At 44.4% G+C, this 25,020-nt stretch overlaps 1 protein-coding gene across 1 annotated transcript in view; it reads left to right on the top strand.

The window, feature by feature from the left end:
• LOC144511373 (heterogeneous nuclear ribonucleoprotein L-like) overlaps positions 1-25,020 on the top strand; it is a 48,512-nt gene that overhangs the window by 5,692 nt on the left and 17,800 nt on the right. Inside the window, exons 3-10 of the mRNA XM_078241669.1 lie at positions 632-866; positions 3,595-3,680; positions 5,431-5,527; positions 9,132-9,204; positions 19,174-19,233; positions 22,744-23,063; positions 24,331-24,455; positions 24,554-24,755. Of these exons, the coding sequence (XP_078097795.1) occupies positions 632-866; positions 3,595-3,680; positions 5,431-5,527; positions 9,132-9,204; positions 19,174-19,233; positions 22,744-23,063; positions 24,331-24,455; positions 24,554-24,755 (1,198 nt within the window). The remainder of the gene's footprint in view (positions 1-631; positions 867-3,594; positions 3,681-5,430; positions 5,528-9,131; positions 9,205-19,173; positions 19,234-22,743; positions 23,064-24,330; positions 24,456-24,553; positions 24,756-25,020) is intronic.

Raw genomic sequence — 25,020 nt, 5'->3', positions numbered from 1 at the left:
CGACAACGATCCCACCTAGGCCCTATCCCCACCACCCCACACATTTACCCCACTAATCCCTCTAACCTTCGCCACCCGGGACACTAAGGGACAATTTAGAATGGCCAATCAACCTAACCCCTGCACATCTTTGGAGTGTGGGAGGAAACCGGAGCACCCGGAGGAAACCCACGCAGACATGGGGAGAATGTGCAAACTCCACACGCAGACAGCGACCCAAGCCGGGAATCCAACCCGGGTCCCTGGAGCTGTGAGGCAGCAGTGCTAATCACTGCGCCAACCACCATGCCACCCTATAAATTTCTCAACCCAGTTCCTAGTGAGTGTGAGCTAGCATTAAAAAAACATGGAGCTAAAACAAGAATCTTAGTGGATGACTGCTGCTCTGAGAAATGGGAATGTTAGAGTATAAGTGCTGACCATGTGGGTGGTTGATGTTTGTCAGTTCCGTAGTGTTCTGTGTGGAATGAAAGCCAGTGCTTGAATGATTGGCAATTTTTTATTCCCCAAGTGATTGCCTCTTTCGGTTGCAGGTTGCTGAGCTATCATCATTATGCTACACAAAAACAATGTCAATGTTTGTCAAAGCTCCAGAACCCCACTGTTAACCGTCCTTGTGCTTGCGTTACAGTTGCGTCATGCTGATGCCGAGGAGGAAGCAAGCGTTGGTGGAGTTTGAGGATATTGATGGCGCGTGTAGCTGTGTGAACTATGCAGCGGACAACCCGATCTACGTTGCTGGACAGCTGGCCTACGTTTGCTTTTCCACAAGCCAGAAAATTGCCAGGCCAGACGACGAAGACGACGCCAAGAGCAACAATGTCCTGCTGATCAATGTTGCTAACTCTATCTATCCCATCAATACAGTAAGTTTAACAGAAGCTGAGTAACGAGCTCTGTGTTCATCACTCCCGGCGTAGTGGTTCTGAGTAGCTTTTCAACGAGAGCTTGCAATTAGCCCTTTAATGTAATGAAACAACCTAATGTGCTTCACAGGAGCATTATAAACCAAATACTGAGCCACATGAGATTATTAGGTCAGTTGATCAAAGAGGTAGGTTTTAAGGAGTAATTTAAAGCAAGAAAGTGAGGTGGAGAGGTGGAGGGAGGTTTACTATTCCTTTCCCAAGGGTATTCTTGAGCTTTGTACCTGGGCAACTGTAGGCCTGGCCATCAATGGTGGAGCAATTAAAATTGGGGCGACTTGCAGTCAGAATTAGAGGTGCACCAGTATCTGAAGGGTTTTGGGACTGGAGGAGATTACAGATACAGGGAGGGGCAAAGCATCGATGGAGTTGAAAACAACAAGCACAGGGCTGGAAAAGGAACGAGACTTGTAATAAGTTAAGCTTTTAAAAGGTAGACTATAAGAGCTTGGCCAGGGTTTTTTTTACTTGTTTGTGGGATGTGAGCATTATTGGTGAAGCGAGCAACTATTGCCCATCCCTAATTGCTTTTGAGAAGATGGTGGTGAGCCACTGACTTGAACAGTTGTGCTCCATGGGAGCGCCCACAGCGCTGTTACGAAGGGGGTTCTAGGATTTTGACCCAGTGACAGTGAAAGAATGGTGACATAGTTCCAGGGGGGATGGGACTGTGGAACGGTTTAACTGCTTGTTTTAATTGTCAGTACTAAAGTCTTTGTGCTTCTATTTGTTATTGCTGCTTTTTCCTAATTGGTTTGTTACTTCTAGATCAGAATATTAGCATGTTTGTATCGGTAAATTGGAATAGTTTGAGCAGTAATGATGGGCAAACTTTACATTTGGCCCCTGAGACATAGATACGTGCCTATCAGACTGATAAATATACACAAGACAGGATTGTTAGGTTGAAACTCTGGTTAGGCCACAGCAAGGGTATTGCTGGAAGTAGTTCTTGTTACTCACTTTGGAAAGTATGTGAAAGTCCCTGAGAGGGTGCAGAGGAGATTTACCAGATTGGTTCCAGGCAGTTGAGAATTTTAGCTGCAATGGTAGACCATAAGATATAGGTGCAGAATTAGGCTGTTTGGCCCATCTAGTCTGCTCCGCCATTCAGTCATGGCTGGTAAGTTTCTCAACCCCATTCCCTCGTAACATTTGATCCCCTTACAATCAAGAACCTATCTATCTCTGTCTTAAATACACTGTGACCTGGCCTCCACAGCCTTCTGGGGCAATAAATTCCACAGATTCACCACCCACTGGTTGAAGAAATTCCTCCTCATCTCTGTTCTAAAGGGTTGTCCCTTTACTCTGAGGCTGTGCCTTTGGATCCTAGTCTCTCCGACTAATGGAAACATCCATTGTAAAGGAGATTGCAATAGAGGTGTGCAAGGCCTGATAAGGTAGACGAGAAGAAAACTTCTTATTCGCTGATGGTACAAGGACACAGATTTGACAAGAGATGTACAAAGAAAATTACAGCACAGGAACAGGCCCTTCGGCCCTCCAAGCCTGCACCGACCATGCTGCCTGACTGAACTAAAACCCCCTACCCATCCAGGGACCATATCTCTCTATTCCCATCGTATTCATGTATTTGTCAAGATGCCCCTTAAAAGTCACTACCGTATCTGCTTCCACTACCTCCCCCGGCAACGAGTTCCAGGCACCCACCACTCTCTGTGTAAAATATCTGCCTCGTACATCTCCTTTAAACCTTGCCCCCTAGCAATTGACACTTCCACCCTGGGAAAAAGCTTCTGACTATCCACCCTGTCCGTGCCCCTCATAATCTTGTAGACTTCTATCAGGTCGCCCGTCAACCTCCGTCGTTCCAGTGAGAACAAACCAAGTTTCTCCAACCTCTCCTCGTAGCTAATGCCCTCCATGCCAGGCAACATCCTGGTAAATCTTTTCTGTACCCTCTCCAAAGCCCCCACATCCTTCTGGTAGTGCGGCGACCAGAATTGAACACTATATTCCAGGTGCGACCTAACTAAGGTTCTATAAAGCTGCAACATGACTTGCCAATTTTTAAACTCAATGCCCCGGCCGATGAAGGTAAGCATGCCGTATGCCTTCTTGACTACCTTCTCCACCTGCATTGCCACTTTCAGCGACCTGTGAACCTGTACACCCAGATCCCTCCGCCCATCAATACTCTTAAGGGTTCTGCCATTTACTGTATATTTCCTATCTGTATTAGACCTTCCAAAATGCATTCCCTCACATTTGTCCGGGGGGAAATGTGAGGGTGAATCTTTTCATGCAGCAAATGGCAATGACCTGGAACTTGTTGCCTATGAAGATGGTGGAAGACTATCAATGATTTCAAAAGAAAATTGGATCGGCATTTGAAGTAAATTATATTCGTATGGCTACAGGGACGGAACAGGCAAATAGGACTAAATGTTTTACTTGGCTGACGTGGACTTCATGGGCTGCATGACCTCTTGTGCTGTAAATGACTCTCTGACCCTGTCCTATTATGGTTTTCCCCTGTTTTATTTTCACCCTCAATCACGTGAAGCTCGCTAATTGTCCATAGTGTGTTTATCTGTCTGCTTCCTGGGAAATGAGAAGTGCTTTAATTGCAGTCCTGTGGGACTTGAGAACTGCGCAGAGCTTTTTTTAAGCATTCACCCTTCACAACCTTCTTGTTTTTCAGGATGTTTTGTACACAATTTGTAACCCGTGTGGGCCTGTTCAAAGGATTGTGATCTTCCGAAAGAATGGAATTCAAGCGATGGTGGAATATCCTTTTTTTAAAGTCAATTTTGAAGCAGAATGTTAAGGAAATTAAAAAGGCAGGCAGTAGTAATGGGTAAACTAGCCAGGAATTTAAAAAACGGATTGTAAAAGCATTTGCGTGTACATGATGAGTGGCTAAAGTGAGCGTTAGAGAGGCAGAGACAGGAGAAATCTTCATAGAAAATGAGGAAATGGCAGAAGCATTGAACAAATATTTTTGTGGCTATCTTTACGGTAGAAGAGAGAAGTTACACATCAGAGCTGGAGGGTAACCAAGGGGGCAAATGAGATAGAAGAACCTAAAGTAATTATCAGCTAAGAAAGAAGCCAAGTAGTCACAGGTGGATAGGGTCGTAAAGAGTGCCATTGGTACATTGGCCTTTATAAATCGGAGTATCGAGTATAAAAGTTGGAGTGTTATGGTAAGGTTATATAAGGCATTGGTGAGGCCGAATTTGGAGTATTGTGTACAGTTTTGGTCACCTAGTTACAGGAAGGATGTAAATAAGATTGAAAGAGTGCAGAGAAGGTTCACAAGGATGTTGCCGGGACTTGAGAAGCTGAGTTACAGAGAGAGATTGAATAGGTTGGGACTTTATTCCCTGGAGCGTAGGAGATTGAGGGGAGATTTGATAGAGGTGTATAAGATTTTGATGGGTATAGATAGAGTGAATGCAAGCAGGCTTTTTCCGCTGAGGCTAGGGGAGAAAAAAACCAGAGGGCATGGGTTAAGGGTGAAAGGAGAAAAGTTTAAAGGGAATATTAGGGGGGGGGCTTCTTCACGCAGAGAGTGGTGGGAGTGTGGAATGAGCTGCCAGATAAAGTGGTAAATGCGGGGTCACTTTTAACATTTAAGAAAAACTTGGACGGGTTCATGGATGAGAGGGGTGTGGAGGGATATGGTCCAAGTGCAGGTCAGTGGGACTAGGCATAAAATGGTTCGGCACAGACAAGAAGGGCCAAAGGGCCTGTTTCTGAGCTGTAATTTTCTATGGCTCTAGTGATTAAAAGTCGACAAATCCCAGGACTTTAAAAAAAATTCATTTGTGGGACATGGGCGTCGCTGGCTGGTCAGTATTTATTGTAAGAGTTTTAACAACACCAGGTTAAAGTCCAACGGGTTTATTTGGTAGCAAATACCATTAGAATAACCTGTTGGACTTTAACCTGGTGTTGTTAAAACTCATACTGTGTTCGCCCCAGTCCAACGCCGGCATCTCCACATCAGTATTTATTGTCCATCCTTAGTTGCCGGAGAGCAGTTGAGAGTCAACCACATTGCTTTTGACAGCCTAGGGTTCTAAAAATAGATACCTGCAGAGGTGGTGGCTGCACTGTTCATTATTTTCCAAAGTCCCCTAGATTCTAGAATGGTTCCAGTGGGTACGGGGAAACTAGTGAATCCGACACAGCCTTTCAAGAAAAGCGGGAGAGAGAAAATCCGGGGAAATACAGGCCAGTTATCCTAATATCAGCCATTGAGAAAATGCTAGAACCTATTAACCAGGAGTCCGTAACAATGCACTTGATGTGCCAGGGAAAGCACTCGGATGCTGAGCTCCCAGAACATCTGTACAGTAATGATCATTGACCTGGAACGCTGCAGGAATTTCATCATCTGCTTGGAACACTGTCGTGTTGCACCTACCCACAAAACCATCAAGGGGAGCTGTTGAGCTTCCCAATTCTTGCTGAAAATGTTAAATTGTCTTGTGGGGATGTATACATAAGTATTTTCCTTCATTCGTCATACATTTGACTCTGTTCAAAGTGCACAGAAGGCTAAAGCATCTCTTAATGGTGCTGATATTTATTCTGGATGTTGTACTTTGAAAATAGAATATGCCAAGGTACGTGTATAGAACATAGAAAAAATACAGCACAAATAGGCCCTTTGGCCCACAAGTTGCGCCGGTCATGTCCCTACCTACCTAGGCTTATATATAGGCTTACCTATAACCCTCAATCCTATTAAGTCCCATATACTTATCCAGAAGTCTCTTAAAAGACCCTATCGAGTTTGCCTCCACCACCACTGACGGCAGCCGATTCCACTCACCCACCTACCTCTGAGTGAAAAACTTACCCCTGACATCTCCTCTGTACCTACTCCCCAGCACCTTAAACCTGTGTCCTCTCGTAGCAGCCATTTCAACCCTGGGAAAAAGCCTCCAAGAATCCACCCGATCTATACCTCTCAACATCTTGTACACCTCTATCAGGTCACCTCTCATCCTTCGTCTTTCCAAGGAGAAAAGACCGAGCTCCCTCAGCCTATCCTCATAAGGCATGCCAACCAATCCAGGCAACATCCTTGTAAATCTTCTCTGCACCCTTTCAATAATTTCCACATCCTTCCTGTAATGAGGCGACCAGAACTGAGCACAGTACTCCAAGTGGGGTCTGACAAGAGTCTTATAAAGCTGCATCATTATCTCCCGACTCCTGAACTCAATCCCTCGATTGATGAAGGCCAGCACACCGTACGCCTTCTTAACCACCACCTCCACCTGCGAGGCCGATTGAAGAGTCCTATGGACCCGGACCCCAAGGTCCTTCTGATCCTCTACACTGCTAAGAGTCTTACCCTTGATATTATACTCCTTCATCCCATTTGACCTGCCAAAATGGACCACTACACATTTATCCGGGTTGAAGTCCATCTGCCACTTCTCCGCCCAGTCTTGCATCCAATCTATGTCACGCTGCAGCTTCTGACATCCCTCCAACCTATCCACAACACCACCAACCTTCGTGTCTTCGGCAAACTTACCAACCCATCCCTCCACTTCCTCATCCAGGTCATTTATGAAAATGACAAACAGCAAGGGTCCCAGAACAGATCCCTGGGGCACTCCACTGGTGACCGACCTCCATTTCAGAAAACGACCCGTCTACAACCACTCTCTGCCTTCTGCAGGCAAGCCAGTTCTGAATCCACAAGGCAACAGCCCCTTGGATCCCATGCCCTCTCACTTTCTCGAGAAGTCTTGCATGGGGGACCTTATCGAATGCCTTGCTGAAGTCCATGTAAACCACATCTACCGCTTTTCCTTCGTCAACGTGTTTAGTCACATTTTCAAAGAACTCCACCAGGCTTGTAAGGCACGATTTGCCTTTGACAAAGCCGTGCTGACTACTTTTGGGCATACTAAACTTCTCTAAATGTTCATAAACCCTGTCCCTCAGGATCTTCTCCATCAACTTACCAACCACTGAGGTTAGACTCACCGGCCGGTAATTTCCTGGGCTATCCCTATTCCCTATGTGGTAGAATACAGCCTGTGTATGCGAAAACGTGCTGTTAGTTAAACTGCAATAGAGCCTTCAAGTGCTTGGTTCTGGAATCTGGGGCGGCACAGTGATTAGCAGTGCTGCCTCACAGCACCAGGAACCCATGTTCAATTCTGGCCTCGGGTGACTGTGTGGAATCTGCACGTTCTCCCCGTGTCTGCGTGGGTTTCCTCCGGGTGCCCTGGTTTCCTCCCACAGTGCAAAGATGTGCAGGTTAGGTTGATTGGCCATTGGCTAAATTGGCCCTTAGTGTCGGGGGGGGGGGGGTAGCAGGGTAAATTGTTGGTGTAGAATGGATGGGCCGAATGGCCTGCTTCTGCACTGTAGGGATTCTATTGGCATCTGTTCTGTTAAACTTACTACTTCTCTGACACCCCCATTTATTAATTTTCCCTTCTTACTGCCCCACGTCTCTTCTGAAGTTGGTTACTTCGTGGCTCTGGCTCCAAGAGCAACTCTCCAGCCGCTTTCCCCAAATGGATGTTTGCTGTCTATAAGCCTAGGCAGTAGATGTTGATGGATTGTTCGACTGTAGAGCATGTCACAGCTACTTGAGCTTTACCCTGCCCTCTGGCGCACACGCTTTCCAACAGGTTGATGTACAATGCCAATGAACAGAAATGTTGCCTGTTTTTTTAAAACTCTTTCCTAGCTCTGTACTGAGGTCAATTTTTATTCTTTTGCGGGGTGGGTACTGCTGATAGGGCCAGCATTTATTTGCCAAACCTAATTGCCCTTGAACTGAGTGGCTTGCTAGGCCATTTCAGATAGTAGTTAAGAGTCACCCATTTTGATCTGGATCTGGAGTTGATGTAGGCCAGACCAGGTAAGGATAACAAATTCCTTCCCTAAAGGACATTAGTGAACCAGATGGGTTTTTACGACCATCAAAGATAGTTGTCATGGTCATCATTACTGAAAGTAGCTTTATGTTCCACATTTTTAATTAATTGAATTTAAACTCCACCAGCTGCCATGGTGGGATTTGAACCCATGCCCCCAGAGCATTAGCCTGGGTGGTTGATTACTAATCAGGCATGTTGTTAGTCCAGTAACGTTACCACTATACCACCATCTCTCCAATTCCTGCTCTGAGAGGCATCAACTAATTCAACACACACCAGAAATTGAGACTTCATGGTTGTGTGGCATGGCACTATTCTGCTTCTACCACAGACAACTGGCAGGATAGATTAACCACTGTTCTTGGGTTAACTATTTTGGTGGCTAATTCTTTCGGTAACCTGAATTGGCAATTAATCTCAATGGCAGATGTTAAATGGCAGCAGTCATAGAAATCATAGAAACCCTACAGCACAGAAAGAGGCCATTCGGCCCATCGAGTCTGCACCAACCACAATCCCACCCAGGCCCTATCCCCATATCCCTTTATATTTACCCACTAATCCCTCTAACCTACGCATCTCAGGATACTAAGGGCAATTTTAGCATGGCCAATCAACCTAACCCGCACATCTTTGGACTGTGGGAGGAAACCGGAGCACCCGGAGGAAACCCACGCAGACACGAGGAGAATATGCAAACTCCACTCAGACAGTGACCCAAGCTGGGAATCGAACCCAGGCCCCTGGAGCTGTGAAGCAGCAGTGCTAACCACTGTGCTACCGTGCCGCCCGGTGTTGCTCAGTTAATTATATAGCCAATTGAGTGGACTTAATTCTTGGGCAATTAGTAATCTATCCATTGACTAATCTTTTTGGTGTCCCTGACGAGACACTTTAGTAAATATTATGCAGCTTTTAACACAGCCCCAGGACATAACTGTACATGATCCTCAGGGTGATGTTCAGGCCCAACTATGGTTTCAGTCTGCAAGATACTTGCATCTCGAGCATGATTTCTTTTTTAAAATCTTGTTTTACTAATGTAAAATTCATCTAGTTTGGTTCCCATTCGGTTCACTCAAAACCGGAAATCTGATAGTTCAAATTTTGCTTGGAGTTGCTTTCTAAGGGAATCATGGTATCTTGTATCTCCCTGCAGGATTCAGTCTTATGAGTGGCATTGATTTCATTAACATTTCAACAGGTACTAAATTGACCAGGGGTCGGCTTTCTGCTATTTTAGAGCCAGGGTCTTGTATTCCCTTCTACAAACTAGACTTGCTAGTCCATGCAACTTCCTATTTTTTTTTTGCAGCCGACTCGTTTGAATGTCTTTAAGAATGATGCTGACACCTGGGATTATGTGAACCCTAACCCTGGTAGACCAGGTATGGTCATAATTAGTGTCGTTGCTTTTTCTCTCTGGTATATTTGCCTTTGCTTTCTGCTTTTATTCAGTTTAATTTCTTGTTTGCAAACCTGTACTCGAACCTGTGACCCTCAGCCACTCTTAATTAGCATGCAGTTCCAAAGATACCTTGTCATTGTGTATGTGGAATACAGGATTGTCAGCATCTGAAATGGGCGTAGTCCAATAATATGGCAAACCTGAGGTTTCCGAACAAAGTTTAAGGTTGGCTTTTCATAACTGTCGTCTTCAGTTCCTCATTCTTAAGACGGCCTTCCATTTTGCTAAAGTTGAGGTGACTTTGTGGTTGTCTGCCATTGCTGATTATCGGACGAATGGGAGTGTGTTCGAGATTTTAAAATTCTCACACTTGGGACGGCTTGGCGGCACAGTGGTGAGCACCGCTTCGCAGCGCCAGGGCCCCGCGTTTGATTCCGGCCGTGGGTGACTGTGTGTGGAGTTTGCACGTTCTCCCCGTGTCTGCGTGGGTTTCCTCCGGGTGCTCCGGTTCCCCCACAGTTGTGCAGCTTAGGTGCATTGGCGATGTTAAGTTTCCCAGAGATGTGTAGGTTAGGGGGATTTGCCACGGTAAATGCACAGGGTTACAGGATAGGGCAGAGGGGAGGGCTTGGGTGGGATGTTCTTTCAGGGGGTGGTTGCAGGCTTGATGGGCTGGATGGCCTCTTGCTGCACTGTAGGGATTTATGTTTCTGTGGGGTTCAAATCCCTTCACCGCCTCGTCCTCCGCTCTCTTTGTAATCTGCCACAGATCACAGCCTCCAGCTGCCAGATTTTTGACGTCATCAGCTCCGTGCCAGAAATCAGCGTGGAGCTGAATAAATTATTTAAATAAGAATTTACATATAATTAGCGGGCTCAGGACGGAAGTCTCTGGGCCCGCTAGCACCCCCCCCCCCTCCACTGATATTTTTAACGACACGGTAAGGCATTCTGATGCAGAGTGTGGGAAATTCAATTTGAAAATCACGCTGAAAAAACCAGCTGCATTTACTCCAGTTTTTACTCAAATTCGGCACTTAGAATTTTTTTGGGGGGAGAATCCCACCCTATATATTTCTGACTTAGTTTTTTGTCCCTCCCTGCTAACATCTCTTCCTTTGGTGTGCTGTGAATCTGTATCTGATCATTGGCGAATTTCCTTGGGACCGTGTTTTTCCACATTCGAGGCACTATATAAATGCAAGTGTCACACCATGGTTAAATTTGGCTGAGATGAGTTAAATGCAGAGAGGAAAGAAGTTCCCTTCTCTGGTCCCTTTCCTTTATGCAGGCAGAGACTTCTGTGTTTCCAGGGCGTTTTGGTATCTCGTTGAGGCGCCCTCTCGTTGTGTATTTGTGGCTCTGAGGGGGTTAGCTGAGCTCATGTCGATGACCTTTCATCAGAACTTGGCTAATATAGTCTGCAAGAGCTCTGGGGTTGGTGACGCTTCTCCTGAAATTGGCTGTTTGTTTTGCCTCTCCCTGGAATTAACGTTACTAGTAGTTAGGGATAGTTCAGCACTGGATAGCTAAGCGTCGATAGCTTCAACCTATTCCTTATCACCCTTTTAATTTGTGCGGGTAAATGATCGGGAATGTGAATGCTGGTGTTTTTATCACTTTTCTAACTGGAGATTTCTAGCTCTAATTTATGTGCCCAGGTTGAGGAATTAACTAATATATTTTAACTCAAGTTAAACTACAAGTACATGCAAACTTGTACGAGGGACTTGGGTTTAAATCTGGCCTTGGGTGACTCTGTGTGGAGCTTGCATGTTCTCACTTTTGTCTCTGTGACTTTCCTCACACGGTCCAAAAACATGCGACTTATACTAGGCAATGCATCTTAGGACTAGGAATCGATAATTTAGCCCCTTGCCTGATCCACCATTCAGTGCGATCATGGTTGATCTGCCAACACAGTGCCTGCGGACAGGAAAGGGACGGAGAAGAATGCCTTCCTGCATTTAATTTGTCACATTTGACACTTGCTTTTATATAGTACCTCTAATGTATAATTATTTGCCAGATCTAGAATCGGTTCCTATTTGCAGAAGAGTTCCAAGCTTCTACTGCTTTGTCGGGAAAAGAAAGACTTGCATTTACGTAGTGCCTTTCGTGGCCACTGACCACCCAAAGTGCTTCAGAGCCTGTGAAATACTTTTGAAGTGTAATCACTGTAGTTTTGGAAAAGTGGCTTGCCAATGATTGCGATCCTGTTTCTGTGATGTTTGAGGGATAAATATTGGTCCAGGTATTGAGGATAACTCCCCTTTTTTTTTTCGTTTGAAAGAGTGTAGTGAGATCTTTTACGTTCGTGTGAGAGAGCAAATAGGGCCTTGGTTTAGCCCCTCACCTGAAAGACAGCAGCTCCGAGGACAGTGGAGAACGCACATAGAAGTCACGGTGTGGGCCTCGAACCCAAAACCTTCTGAATGGGAGGAGAAAGCATGGCAAACTGAGCCACTGATGTACAAGTGCTTCCTAATTTCACTCCTGAAAGTTAGTAGCTGCTGTCTCTCAGTGCCAGCGACCCGGGTTTAAATTTGGCCTTGGGTGACTTTTTGTGTGGAGTCTGCATGTTCTCCCTTTTTGTCTGTGTGAGTTTCCTCCGGGTGCTCGGGTTTCCTCCCACGGCCCAAAGACGTGCAGGTTAAGTCGGTTGGCCATGCTAAATTGCCCCAAAGTGTCCAAAGAGGTGTAGGTTAGGTAGATTGGCCATTGGATAGGGTGGGGTGGTGGGCCAGGGTAAGATACTCTGTCAATACAGACTTGATGGGCCAAATTGCCACCACCTGCACTGTTTGGATTCTAAGATCTGGGGCTCTGTTTTTTTCAGACTGCACCCCACAGTCCTGGACTCTCCTACCAGCTAAAATACTTCCTCTATCTGCTCTTTCCCCTTTAATAGCTTGAAAATTGTGATTTGACCATCTAAATTCCGGAGAATGTGATCCTAGTTTGTTTATTCTCTCCTTGTAATCTTCCTCCTGAGACACCAGAAGGAGCCTGATTGCCCTTAGTTCATTATCTTTAGTCCTAGAATAGCATGCTATAAAAATTTATAGATTCATTCTGTTTAGATATATTATTCAAATAAGTAGCAAGCAATGCTGCATCTTTGTCCCACATGCACAATCAATTTAATTGTTCTGTGCCGCTGTTTGAAGTTTATTGATGGTGCATCAGACAACGATGTCACAACCCGGGCCCATTAATAGTGGTTGGAGGTCAAAGGTCACACCTTGAATCTGCACTCAGCTAAGCTTCCAGCACCCTGGTTTAAGAGCAATCGTGGTGGTCTGTTCTATGTTGGGACTGGAGTTACCCAATCTCGCCACGTTTGGGGGAACCTAGTTTAGGATTGGTGTGAGCAAGGTGATAACATTTGCTGTCATTCACGCACTCTGGTGTCCCCACAACAGCAGTTTTAAGTCTCCTTTCAACCTTTTGTGCATAATTATACTTCATATATTCACAGCAATCTTCATATATCTGTTAAACTGTGTTCCAAGTGAAGTTACACTAACATGGCCTTTAAGATACTCGTACTGCATTTAAAGTGACCCACCCAGCAATGAGCCATACGTTAATACAGTGTTTTCTCCCTTGGGTGCTGTCACCCAACTACACACAAACCAATAAATATACTTGAATATTGTGCTGATAGGGTTGTTGTACTTCACTTTATTTATAACTTCATGTTTCTCTACAGCCATCAGTGAGGCTCATAACCACTGGAGTGAGAAATGTTCAGTAGATGGAACCCAGATTTGACCAGGCAGATTTTTTTTTTTGTGGGTGCTTGTCCACCTTACAATGGATTGTCCAAACATTTCACACTCACTAATTGTGGATACCTTTGTGACAACACTACAGAATGCTGCTCTTGGAGGGTGGGGTGATGGTAAAAGGGATCCAGGCTAACCACATGAGTCCGTTTGGTTTTAAGTTCTGCAATGATGTGTCCTGCAGTTCGGGCACACGTTGATTAATACACCTCACTGGGCTCATCCTTGTGATGATCGTGAAGAGACACAGGCGAATCCTGTTTATCATATTTATCTGATTCAAAGTTGTGAACCCATGAAAATGTAAATATTTTCATGGGTGGGAATACATATTCTAATATATTTGCCCCTTTGTTCCCAACAAATGGTTGATTTAACCGTTGGTTAACTGCAGTTACAAATTCAGACTTCAATCGTTGCACTGGCTATTAACCTTGCCATTAATTTTAAAAAGACTCTGCCACTCAGTTAAGTTTGATGTATTGCATTGATTTCAAGACGTGTTAATTCAAAAGTTTGTGCTTGTAATGCGTCTTGTCGTATTATCTGCCTGACTGTCACCTCCCTACATACTTTCTATTGGAAAGCTATTGGTTAGATCATTGTAATCCTATATTAATAGCCAGGAGCTCTGTTGCGATATTTCTTCTAAGTTTGCGATTTCCACAGGGCTGGTCAGACTTGGGATTCACTGACAACTGTGCTGATCTGAAACTAAGCAATAAACTTTTGAGTAATCTGCAGTTGATTGTTGCAACATAAAATAACCCTACAATAACCTTAACTCACCGTCAATGTGGTTATTATACTTGGAGGTATTTAACGACTAGCAATCTGGTGAGCATCTGCTCCTATCTTCCTAACATTTCACTTGCACTGTGAAGTGAGGGAGCTCATTTTGTGGGTCTGTGAGTAATATCACCTCAGTTTTTCCTAGGCTGCTTCTCACGAAATCTGAGCAGCAATTTCCTCATGGATTCCTGGTCCTTGTTCATAATTTGTAAGCGCATTAACCTGTCACCTCATTGCTATTCAAAGTGTAGATACTCTGCACACTGTTTCAATATTAATGTTACTGTATTCACCTCTGACCTATCAACAGTCATTTTCCAGAATTTTGCACTGAAAATATAACCTATAAATTAATGTGTGTATGATGCTATTTTCATGTCTGCCCTTTATGTACAAGCTGAGGCTTTGCAGAAGCATCTTTTGATCCTACATGAATTTTGTCTGAGGAAGTTAAGCTTCAGTTCTCATTTTTTTCCCCCTCGCCTCTTACTCTCTTTCCACGTTCCCACAATAATACTGATTGTACAGTGATGTTTAATTATTCTTTTAAAAAATCTGCTCCTCTAGATTGATTCTTTCAACGAACCAAACCATCTCCATGCCATAGGAACGTTTCTCTGCATAGGCAAGTGTGCCACGTACTCTAGGGTTGGATCACCTTGTTTAATTGCAATCAACTGGCAATTCTGTCCCTATAAAGATTGGGAAGACCGGGGATTAAGTAGCTGCTGTGTTCTGTTTGATGTTGTGACTTTATACCAACTAAATAAAGCGAAGGTGGTAGATGTTTGTGGCGTAGTTGTAGTGTCCCATTAATAATGTAAATCCTTGCTGAAAACTTCCTGGCAATTGGAAATGAGATCCTAATATGGTTTCTGGTTTGTTTATGTTGATTGTTGTGCTGAATCTTGGATTTTTCTTTAAACGAGCCAGCCATTCCTAACCAGAAATCGAAGGTTGCTGGAAGCTTATCCTTTTCGTACAGCCAAGCCTTCAGCTTTTTCTCAACCGTCTCTATTCACTGACTACAACACAAGATGTTCACTTCTATACACACTTATAACGATGATCGTTACCATCGCTGGACGTGTCACGTAGCTAGTACTGTGCAAAAAGGAGGGTGAGAGGGACAATCCATCTGATCACCACTGTACTCACAAGAAAACACAATGAATGTGGAGGCTTGTCAACGAAACCATGAAATACCTGAATAATTTCACCTCAAATATGCCCTGTTTTATATTATAATCTTGCTCACCGACCTCTAACAAGGTGAAGACACTGAAATCATTCCTCTCAAAGCTTTTTCTACCCTTACCTTCAACAACAACAACAACAAAAAAATGACACTTTCTCGCTCTACCTGGTGCGCACTGAGAGTCAGCATTCTATCTTCCGCTTAAGTTCTCCAAACATTGAGAATCTATGAAGGATACAAGTCCCTTCCACTGTGCAGACCATTCTACAGCCAGAACCAGCCACCTCGGCAGGAGAAGTCATCTATGTGCTCGTCCAGTCAGTGTTAAGGGTACGTGAGGATAACGCGAGAGCAATCAAATACTAAAAGAGAATGAATAATCAAAACTTTTATAAAATCCTGGCTGCTTTCTCATTGGATCTAATTATTTTTGTAAGCTTTCTGTACCTCACTTGGGGCAACATGTCACTCTATACATTATAGTTTGAGAACTATGATTTGGAAGTCCTATTCCTGTGAAAGGAGGGTGCATTAAACAACAATCCTTCCATTACAGCTCCAGTTTTTCCAGAAGCATTTTTAAGCTGGTGCATGAAATGTGTAAAATAGCACTGCAACACCCATTAAATTATCACAACAAAAAAATTAAACAGGATGCCCCTGTGTAGAAAGCAAACAACTTTCATTTTTTAACCTTTCACTCTTTTTCTCAGAGAATGAGAATTTAAGAAGGAGACAGAATGGAAGGGACCAGGACACAGACACGCGTAGGGAAAACTAGATTGATATGCAAAAGGCTTATATGGGAAACAGGTCACAGCTAGATGTCTGATGTGGTTTGTACGTGGGACAATGGGAGGCATAATGAAAGGAATCAAAAATGTCAAAGTGGGAATAGCTAAAAGGATGGAGGGAGAGAGGCACGTGACAGGGTAGCATAAAGCGGTACAGCAGACTGTAGTAGTCCAGGATCTTAGTGGGGGACAGGTGGGCGTAGCAGGCGAGAATACACACACCCCCCCGTAGCTAAGGAAGGATGTGTGCTAGCCCTGGAGGGGGTCCAGAGGAGGTTCATGAGAATCCCAGGAATGAAAAGCTTGACATATGAGGAGCTGGATCTGCACTCAATAGGGTTTAGAAGGATGGGGGGGGGGTATCTCATTGAAACTTACAGAATACCAAAAGGCCTGGATAGAGTGGATGTGGGGAAGATGTTTCCATTAGTCGGAGAGACTAGGATCCGAGGGCACAGCCTCAGCCTTTAGAACCGAGATGAGGAATTTCTTCAGCCAGAGGGTGGTGAATCTATGAAATTCATTGCCACAGAAGGCTGTGGAGGCCGGGTCATTGAGTGTATTTAAGTCAGAGATAGGTTCTTGATTGGTAAAGGGATCAAAGGTTATGGGGAAAAGGCAGGAGAATGGGGTTGAGATACTTAGCCATGATTGACTGGCGGGGCAGACTCAATGGGCTGAATGGCCTAATTTCTGCTCCTATATTTAATGGTCTTACGGACATCAAGGGTGTCAACCCTGCCAACAACACTATTCCAGTGGTTCCTGACCCGGGCATTGACCTGCTTGGCTCTCCACACCAATATCAATGCTCGTACGTCATCCCACACCTGTAGCCAGAGAGAGAGAAAGGAAGCTGTAATTAAAGTCTGAAGTTGTTCGGCACGGGAGCAACCTACATAAAGATATAGTGCTGCTGCTTTTGTGACCTTCATTGGAAGCATAGAGATGGCCATTGATAAGTGTGAGAGTAAGTTTGGTTGTATCTGCAAGCAGCAGGATTGTTCAAGTAATTGGCCCCCGGTTTCCTCGGTGCAGAGCAATGAATGCAGTATGCTGACTTGGGTGAAGTAGATGTAAATTATTGTTTCACCAGATGCAGAGTTTTGGACCTTAGTCAGTGGGCAGGTATTGCATCTCCTGTGCTTGCATGGAGTGGGTGCCAGAGGAAGCACAAGAATATGTGTTGGGGCGATGGGGAAATGAATAATCCCCATCAGCACCAGGGACCCGGGTTCAATTCCCGGCTTGGGTCACTGTCTGTGCGGAGTCTGCACGCTCTCCCTGTGTCTGTGTTGGGTTTCCTGCAGGTCCTCCGGTTTCCTCCCACAGTTGGAAAAACGTGCTGGTTAGGGTGCATTGGCCGTGCTAAATTCTCCCTCAGTTTACCCAAAAAAGTGCTAGAGTGTGGCGACTAGGGGATTTTCATAGTAACTTCATTGCAGTGTTAATGTAAGCCTACTTGTGACACGAATAAATAAACTTTAACTGATGTTGAACACGTCCTATCACTGTCAGGGGGAGGGGGCAATCACTTTGTACAGCTTAAGTGCCCTGCAAGGCCAAATGGAGGGGGGCGGGGAGAACCTCACCTGAAATGGAATCTATATGTAATGTGTCAAATACTTTGACTTCCATCCTTGAGAGTGCAGCCAGTTAGTGATTGGTAATGCCAGATTAGATCCTGAATAATTTCTGTCTCGAGATGCTTTTAAAGATTATGTAGCTTCCGTTAAGCTGCACAGGCAAGTACGCACAGTGACCTTGCACTGTCTGAACTGAATCCTTTGGTTCGGCCAAGCAGCTCTGGGCATGTGGACTTCCAATGTAGAACTGTTTTGACAGCCTATAATGGAGCATATAGGCTTAACTAAGCAAACTTGGTGTCCCTCTAAAACATCTCGAGGGTATTGGTAGGCAGGGGAGTGAAGAAATATTTAATAACATGCTCTCATGGTATTATTGGCTTATTGATGTGATGAGATTTGTCACTTCCCTATTTCACCTTTTTATATAACAATATACAAGATATTTGGATAGTGGCTCATCTGTAAGTTCAGAAAATTATTTAAAGTCTAGGAGGGAAATACTTGAGGCATATATTTCTCCTTCCAGTTCTTTGTTTCCCCACTTCTGTATTAGCCTCAGGTACACCCTGGAGTATGCTTCTTACCCAAGTAGCTATTTGCTTTTGAGCCTTGAAAGCTACCACGAATGTCAGCAGGCTACTCCACTGCAGCGGCATCGCAGCTTGTCCTTGCCCAAGGCCTATTCATTTCTAGCAGAGGTTGCGGGGGAAAATTGGTGAGTAAGACCTCTGACCGATATTCTTCCTTCTCCCCAAGCTTGAGTGTGCTGTCCAAACTAAAATAAACTAATTGCGGGCGGGGCCTTGACCCGGTGGAATCTGTTCACCCATTTGAAATCTTCCCAAAGCACTGATCTTGCCGTTTTGGTTTGACTGATCTTGAATTCAACAACATACTTCAGATATGGTCACTGGCCAAGTTTAATCATTGCCGGATCTGTTCATGACGTCCTATCAGTCAACCGGCAACACAGATACATTTATCAAGTTTCTAATTCTATTATACTTTCTGGAACCTGTCCTGAAACATGGCCCACAGTGTCTGCTGTGTGGGAGTATTTGCATTTGCATAAGCTATCGTCACTAGTTTAGTTTGAAAGGAAATAAGTAGACACGGCTCACTTTGTATACAGCGGACACCACTATGGAAAACGTACACACAAACTTCCAAATGAACCAACAGTGTGTTGGGAATGCTGCTACTTGAGGGTTCAAAACACAGAAGAACAGCTTTTTCTTAAGTCACTTCTCACATGCTCTGACCTGCAGTCTTTCAGTGTTAAAAATGTGTTTCTTCTGTAACTTCATCTGTGTGCTGTAAGCTTTAAAGTGCAAAATAAAGAACTATGATGTGTAGAGAATTCTTTCTAATTGTAATCTTTTGCTTCTATGGTGTTCATTTACTGTAAAATGTATGATGCAGGATTGAAGTTTCAAGCCTGTGTCGAGTCAGCTTGCAACCGTATGTTTGATGGAGAACCATCTTTCAAACTGCCATTTGTTGCTGTTGAGGCATAAAAGTGGTAAGATAATGTTCACTTGGACCTTGTGCCCTAGCACTGCTGTAAGTAGATTCATTTATGTATTAGTTCTGTTTTCCTTTATGCAATCTATGGTCTTGTTGTACTTTTTTAAAATTGACTTCTAATAACTCTAAACATGCTTGGGGAAATCTACTTAATCTAGTTCTGAAAGTGGGACCTCGTGCAACTATTTTTTCTTTTAACATTTTTATTCACGCCAAATGCGATTTGTTCGTTAAGATGCGTTTCTATTTCTATTCCAGAGCCTTCAAGTAAACGTTCAAGATTGCCTGCCTTGCTAGGCGATGCTCCATCTAACTTCGGTGAGTGACAGCACCTGAAAATAAAATCCCATTGTTTCCACTAAGTGTAGTGCACTCATTCAATCGCTCTTTTATTTTTCTGGAACTGTGTACATAACCAGCACTCTGGACAGAGCTTTAGATCCAGAGACTTTTAATTGCTTCTTTCCCTCGCTGAATAAATCAATGCCTGCAGTCCTTGGATCGTTTCTTGCCCGTCTCTGGTGGTGTTGCAGCAAGTGGGGGAGTGAGTGAGGAATGATGTGCTATTTTGTACCATTGTCACGTGTGGGTGGGCTTGCTAACTGCACTGGATGAAATCTCGCACGCAGCCCTGCCACGTGTTATTATCAACAGTTCAGTTCCAGTTAAAATCTTCGAAATTTATGCATTATAACACTCGAGCTTCTCTTTTCAATCTGAGCCCCACAATGTTCTGAAATGGTTCTTCTGCCAAATGATTTGTAAGTTCTAGTAGAGTTAAGTGTTTCCATTTGTCTCCATTTTTTAGCTCCTCAGGTGTTAGCTATTGGCAGGATATTTGCTGGGGGGGGACCTCTGTGGCACATTGCTTCACTGCACAAACTACTGGTGCTGGTTGTATTGTACAATTTGGGGACCAGAGAATGGATGGAATGCATTTTTCTTTTCATTTCTGGGTCGTGCGGCGTCGCTGGCTGGGCCAGCATTTATTGCCCATCCTTAATTGCCCCCTGGAGGGCATTTGAGAGTCAACCACATTGCTGTGGCTCTGGAGTCGCATGTAGTCACAGACCAGATAAGGACAGCAGATTTCCTTCCCTAAAGGACAACATTACCTCTGATAATTGACAATGGTTTCATGGTCATCAGTAGATTCTTAATTCCAGATATTGGAAGAGCCGTTTTGCAAGATCGAAAACTGACTGATCAATTTTTGCTTTAATGCTTACCTTTAGCTTTCCACCTGCAAAAGCAAAAATAAAATCCAAGTGACTTCACTGGCCCTAATGAACACTGCTACACGACTGGCAATTGATGTATCCTGTTATGATGGGGGGGTTTTTGTCAGTACTGTCTTGCAGCCAGAATACTTTTTCTTTAATGAGATTTAATAAATCTTCAGAGTTTTGGTTGCCTAGTTATAGGAGAGTGCAAAGAAGATTTACAAGTATGTTGGCAGGATGGTGGGCCTGAGTTATGGGGAGAGGTTGGCCAGGCTAGAGCTTTATTCCTTGGATCGCAGGAGAATGAGGGGTGACCTTACTGAGGTGTATAAAATCATGAAGGACATAGATAGGATGAACGTGCACAGTCTCTTTGCCAGGGAAGGGGAAATTAAATAGAAACGGGTTTAAGGTGAGAGGGGAAAGATTTAAAAGGGACCTGAGGGGCAACATCTTCACACACAGGGTGGTGCGTATATGGAATGAGCTGCCAGAGAAAGTGGTTGAAGCAGGTACAATAACAACATTTAAAAAGCATTTGGATAAGTAGATGGATGGGAAAGGATTAGAGGGATATGGGCCAAACGTGGGCAATTGGGACTAGCTGGGAGGGCAGCATGGACCGGTTGGGCCGAAGGGTCTGTTTCCATGCTGTATTGCTCAATGACTTTAAGTGTGGTGTGTTATTTCTTATGATGTATTTTCTCTTTATACTGTCATGTCTAAGACTCAGTTCCTGCCCAAACTGGTCCCACTGCAGGCTCCCCAGGCAAAGTGCTTGTTTTGCCCTCTAGTCAATGCCTCGCAATATTATGTAAAACGTTACCTATATCCTCGATTAAATGTTCTTAATTTTCCATTATATGGTATAAAAGTGTCTTTAAAGAAAATTGGATATTGGTGTTCATTTGTGGAACATTGATTCTGTCTTTCCATTAAATACCTTCTGGGGTCCCTCAAGATGTTTTGTTGCAGTGTTGTGTAGAGCTTCGAGCTTAGTTAATTGGCTGGGTCTAATTCTTAGTTGAAACTTCAGCCAGAATCCAAATTTTTAATTGTTTGTAGATGGTTAAGACTTTTAACTTTTAAATGGCTAGCTATGTTGATCCGAATGTCCCAGATTTTTTGGTGGGGATCATAATGGCTGTCTTCCATTGTGGATTGTGATGCTCTAACCGGATTGGTTTGGCACATGCTTGGTAATCGGTTAGGAGAAGGTACAGGCGGAGCTCTGACGTTTAAAAAAAAAGTGTTTTTTAAAAAAAAATATTGTCCTCCAATCACCCCAAAACACATTGCCGCCAAGTGCTAGCATTGTTACATAGAGGAAGGTCATGGATTTTGTGTTTTCTATTTTGTACGTGGGGTGTATATTTTCTTGCCTTCTGAGTGATTTGTTCCAATTTGAATCACTTCCGCATCAAGCTACTTTGTAAGTTTAAAAATAAAGTTATTTATTATCCTCACTGGCCCCTGAGGTTTAAATACACACCTCATGGGAATTAACAAAATACCTGCCTATGCATTAAAAGCACGCACGCACGTACATAGGGACAGGAAAGCAGGAGTAGGCCATTCAGCCCATTGAACTTGTCCCACCATTCGGTCAAATCAAGGACAAAAGTCATATGGCATGTAACAGCATTTCTAGTCATTTTATTTTATAAAGTATCTTCATGTCTGTATTGGAGGTACCACAGGGCAACTAGTGTATGAACCATATCCTGCAAATAGCAAGATCAATAACTGGTTAATTGGTTGAGAGTGTTGTCGGAGAGTATCCTGCTTTTCTTTAAAAGAAGAAAGTACCATGGGATCTTCTACCTGACAATGTCGCAATTTCTCAGTACTACTTACAGAATCCCTACAGTGCAGAAGGAGGCCATTTGGCCTACCCAAGTCTGCACTGACCACAATCCCACCCAGGCCCTATTCCCGCAACCCCACATATTTACCCTGCTAATCCCCCTGACACTAAGGGTCAATTTACCCTGGCCAGTCCACCCAACCAGCACATCTTTGGACTGTGCGAGGAAGCTGGAGCACCCGGAGGAAATCCACGCAGACACGGAGAACTTGGTATTAGTATAGTTATGTACACTCAACCTGGTGTGGGGCTTAAACCCATGGCTACCTAATTAAGGTACAGCTACTGCCACTGACCCAAGCTGATGCACAATAGTGACCATGTGGTTTCAAAGAACCAGCCGAAAGGGTCAAGAGCAGGGTGGCACAGTGGTTAGCACAGCTGCCTCACAGCGCAGAAACTCGGGTTCGATTCCCGGCTTGGGTCACTGTCTATGCGGAGTTTGCACATTCTCCCCGTGTCTGTGTGGGTTTTCGCCAGGTGCTCCGGTTTCCTCCCACATGCCAAAGATGTGCAGGTTAGGTTGATTGGCCATGCTAAATTGACTTTAGTGTTAGGGGGATTAGCAGGGTAAATATATGGGGTTGCGGGAATAGGACCTGGGTAAGATTGTGGTCGGTGCAGACTCGATGGGCCGAATGGCCTCCTGTACTATAGGGATTCTGTTTTTTTTTTTTCAAATTGGCACTTTTGCTTGCTTAAGTGTTCCTGACCATGCTTTTGTTTTGCTTTGCACAGGTCATGGCTACCCTCCTTCATCATACCATGGCTTTTATGAAGACGATGACTATGCTCCACCACATCATTACGAAGGAAGGGGAATGGGTGCTCCACCACCGCCACCTCCAGTGGGAGGTCCTCGCAGGGGTCCACCTTCACGGCGCTACACATCTCCTCAGTATGGTGCTCCAGTGCCGCCTCCTCCACCACCTCTAGCACATGCCGATTATGGTCCTCTGGCTGATAGTCCAGTCCTGATTGTGTATGGGCTAGATGCCAAGAGGATGAACCCAGACAGAGTGTTCAATGTTTTCTGTCTTTATGGCAACGTGCACAAGGTATGTTTGTACTGCTATTGATGTATGGCTATGTTTTAAAGTCTGAAATTGTTTGCTCTTAAGCTTGCAGTCCCTTTCCTCCCCACTATTTTCTGAGGCTTTAAAATCTTAAAACTGCACTGCTGTTTCTATTGGACTGCTGTGACACCTGTGTTCATTAGTGCAGAAAGCTGCCATAAATTCTGCAATATGTTCTATATATTACTGATCCTGTGTGTGATCTTGGGCAAGTTTGTGATAGATGTACTTTTAGCCATAGAACAGAATCCCTACAGTGCAGAGAAGGCCACCATTTGGCCCATCGAGTCTGCACTGACCACAATCCCATCCCGGCCCTATACCCTGCTAGTCCCCCTGACACTAAGGAGCAATTTACAATGGGCAATCATCCACACCCACACTTCTTTGGCGTGTGGGAGAAAACTGGAGCACGCGGAGGAAACCCACGCAGACGTGGGGAGAGTGTGCAAACCCCACACAGACAGAGGGCTAACCACTGTGCCAATATGAAGTGTGTTTAGGGAAATGCTGCAGTCAATTTGCACTACTCAGCAATACCAAATGAACTACACAACCACGTAACCTGTTTTTGATTTAAAGTTTAGTTTATTTATTAACGTCACAAGTAGGTTTACATTAACACTGCAATGAAGTTGCTGTGAAAATCCCCTAGTCGCCACGCTCCGGCACCTGTTCGGGTACGCTGAGGGAGAATTTAGCACGGCCAGTGCACCCTAACCAGCACGTCTTTTGGAGTGTGGGAGGAAACCGGAGCACCCGGAGGAAACCCACGTTCAGACTCCACACAGACAGTGACCCAAGCCGGGAATCGAACCCCAGGTCCCTGGCGCTGAGAGGCAGCAGTGCCAACCGCCGTGTCATGATGTCGTCCCTAATGTTGCTAATGGTTGATCATTAAATATTGGCCAATATTGAGAATCCTGAAATCAGCTTCTGCTCTCAATTTCCCTGGTCTTTTCTCGCCTTCTCAGGTTTGGGCTAGTGGCATCACTGTACCACGAGCAAAGTTCCATCTAAGCTGTGTGACCATACAGCAAGCTGGAAGTTACTGCGCAAAAGTGCCCCCTCCCCGTTTAAGGTACTTCGCATACACAGACACGCAATAATATTTAATGGTACTGTGTGTTTAATAGCATAGATGACACACAACAAAAATAATTTGTTGCTGTCTCCCAGTGTTCCAGTTCTAGGCCTTTTTCTTTTCAAATGTTCACCTGTGCATTAAAGACTATAAATCTATCTGTAGGTTAAATTCTTAAAAAGTAAACCTGGAGCTGCCATGGTGGAGATGGGGGATGGATTTGCAGTGGACCGAGCCCTCACCTGCCTAAACACTGAAAACTTTCTGTTTGACCAGCACATAAACGTGTGGTAAGAGACCTGTGTCGTCTGCGTGCTTCTTGGACTGAGTAATTTTGCCTGGTGTTTTGAGTGTTTTTGCTGAGGTTTGTTTTTCTCCCTTTCCGTAGTGTATCGAAACAGAAGGTTATCGTCCCTGGCCAGTCATTTGAGTTAGAGGATGGCTCTTGCAGTTTCAAGGATTACTCAACTAACCGAAACAACCGGTTCACGAATATGAAACAAGCTGCCAAAAATCGAATCCAAAAGCCCAACAACATGCTCCATTTCTTTAGTGCTCCTCCAGCCATTAAAGAAGAGGTATTCCATCAGGTTGGTATTTAGTATTTTTTTTTTCTGAGGTATCTCTGTTCTGCGGTGGCAGCAGGCAGTCGCTCAGTGATATCCCCTTCTCAAATCCTCGGATGCCATGAAGCACAGGATTGAATGTTCCTAACTCCTGCTGTGTAACTCCAGTAACAATGCACTGGACCATCGTGCTACTCCCTGATGCTTAAGGACACACAAAATAGGCGCAGGAGTAACCACATCGCTCCTCGAACCAGCTCTGGCATTCAGTAAAATCATGGCTGATCTG

The sequence above is a fragment of the Mustelus asterias genome, chromosome 24, assembly GCF_964213995.1.
Source record: "Mustelus asterias chromosome 24, sMusAst1.hap1.1, whole genome shotgun sequence".
Taxonomy (NCBI): Eukaryota; Metazoa; Chordata; class Chondrichthyes; order Carcharhiniformes; family Triakidae; genus Mustelus; species Mustelus asterias.
Note: the sequence above shows the minus strand (reverse complement) of the source record. Positions and strands in the feature narration are given on the sequence as shown.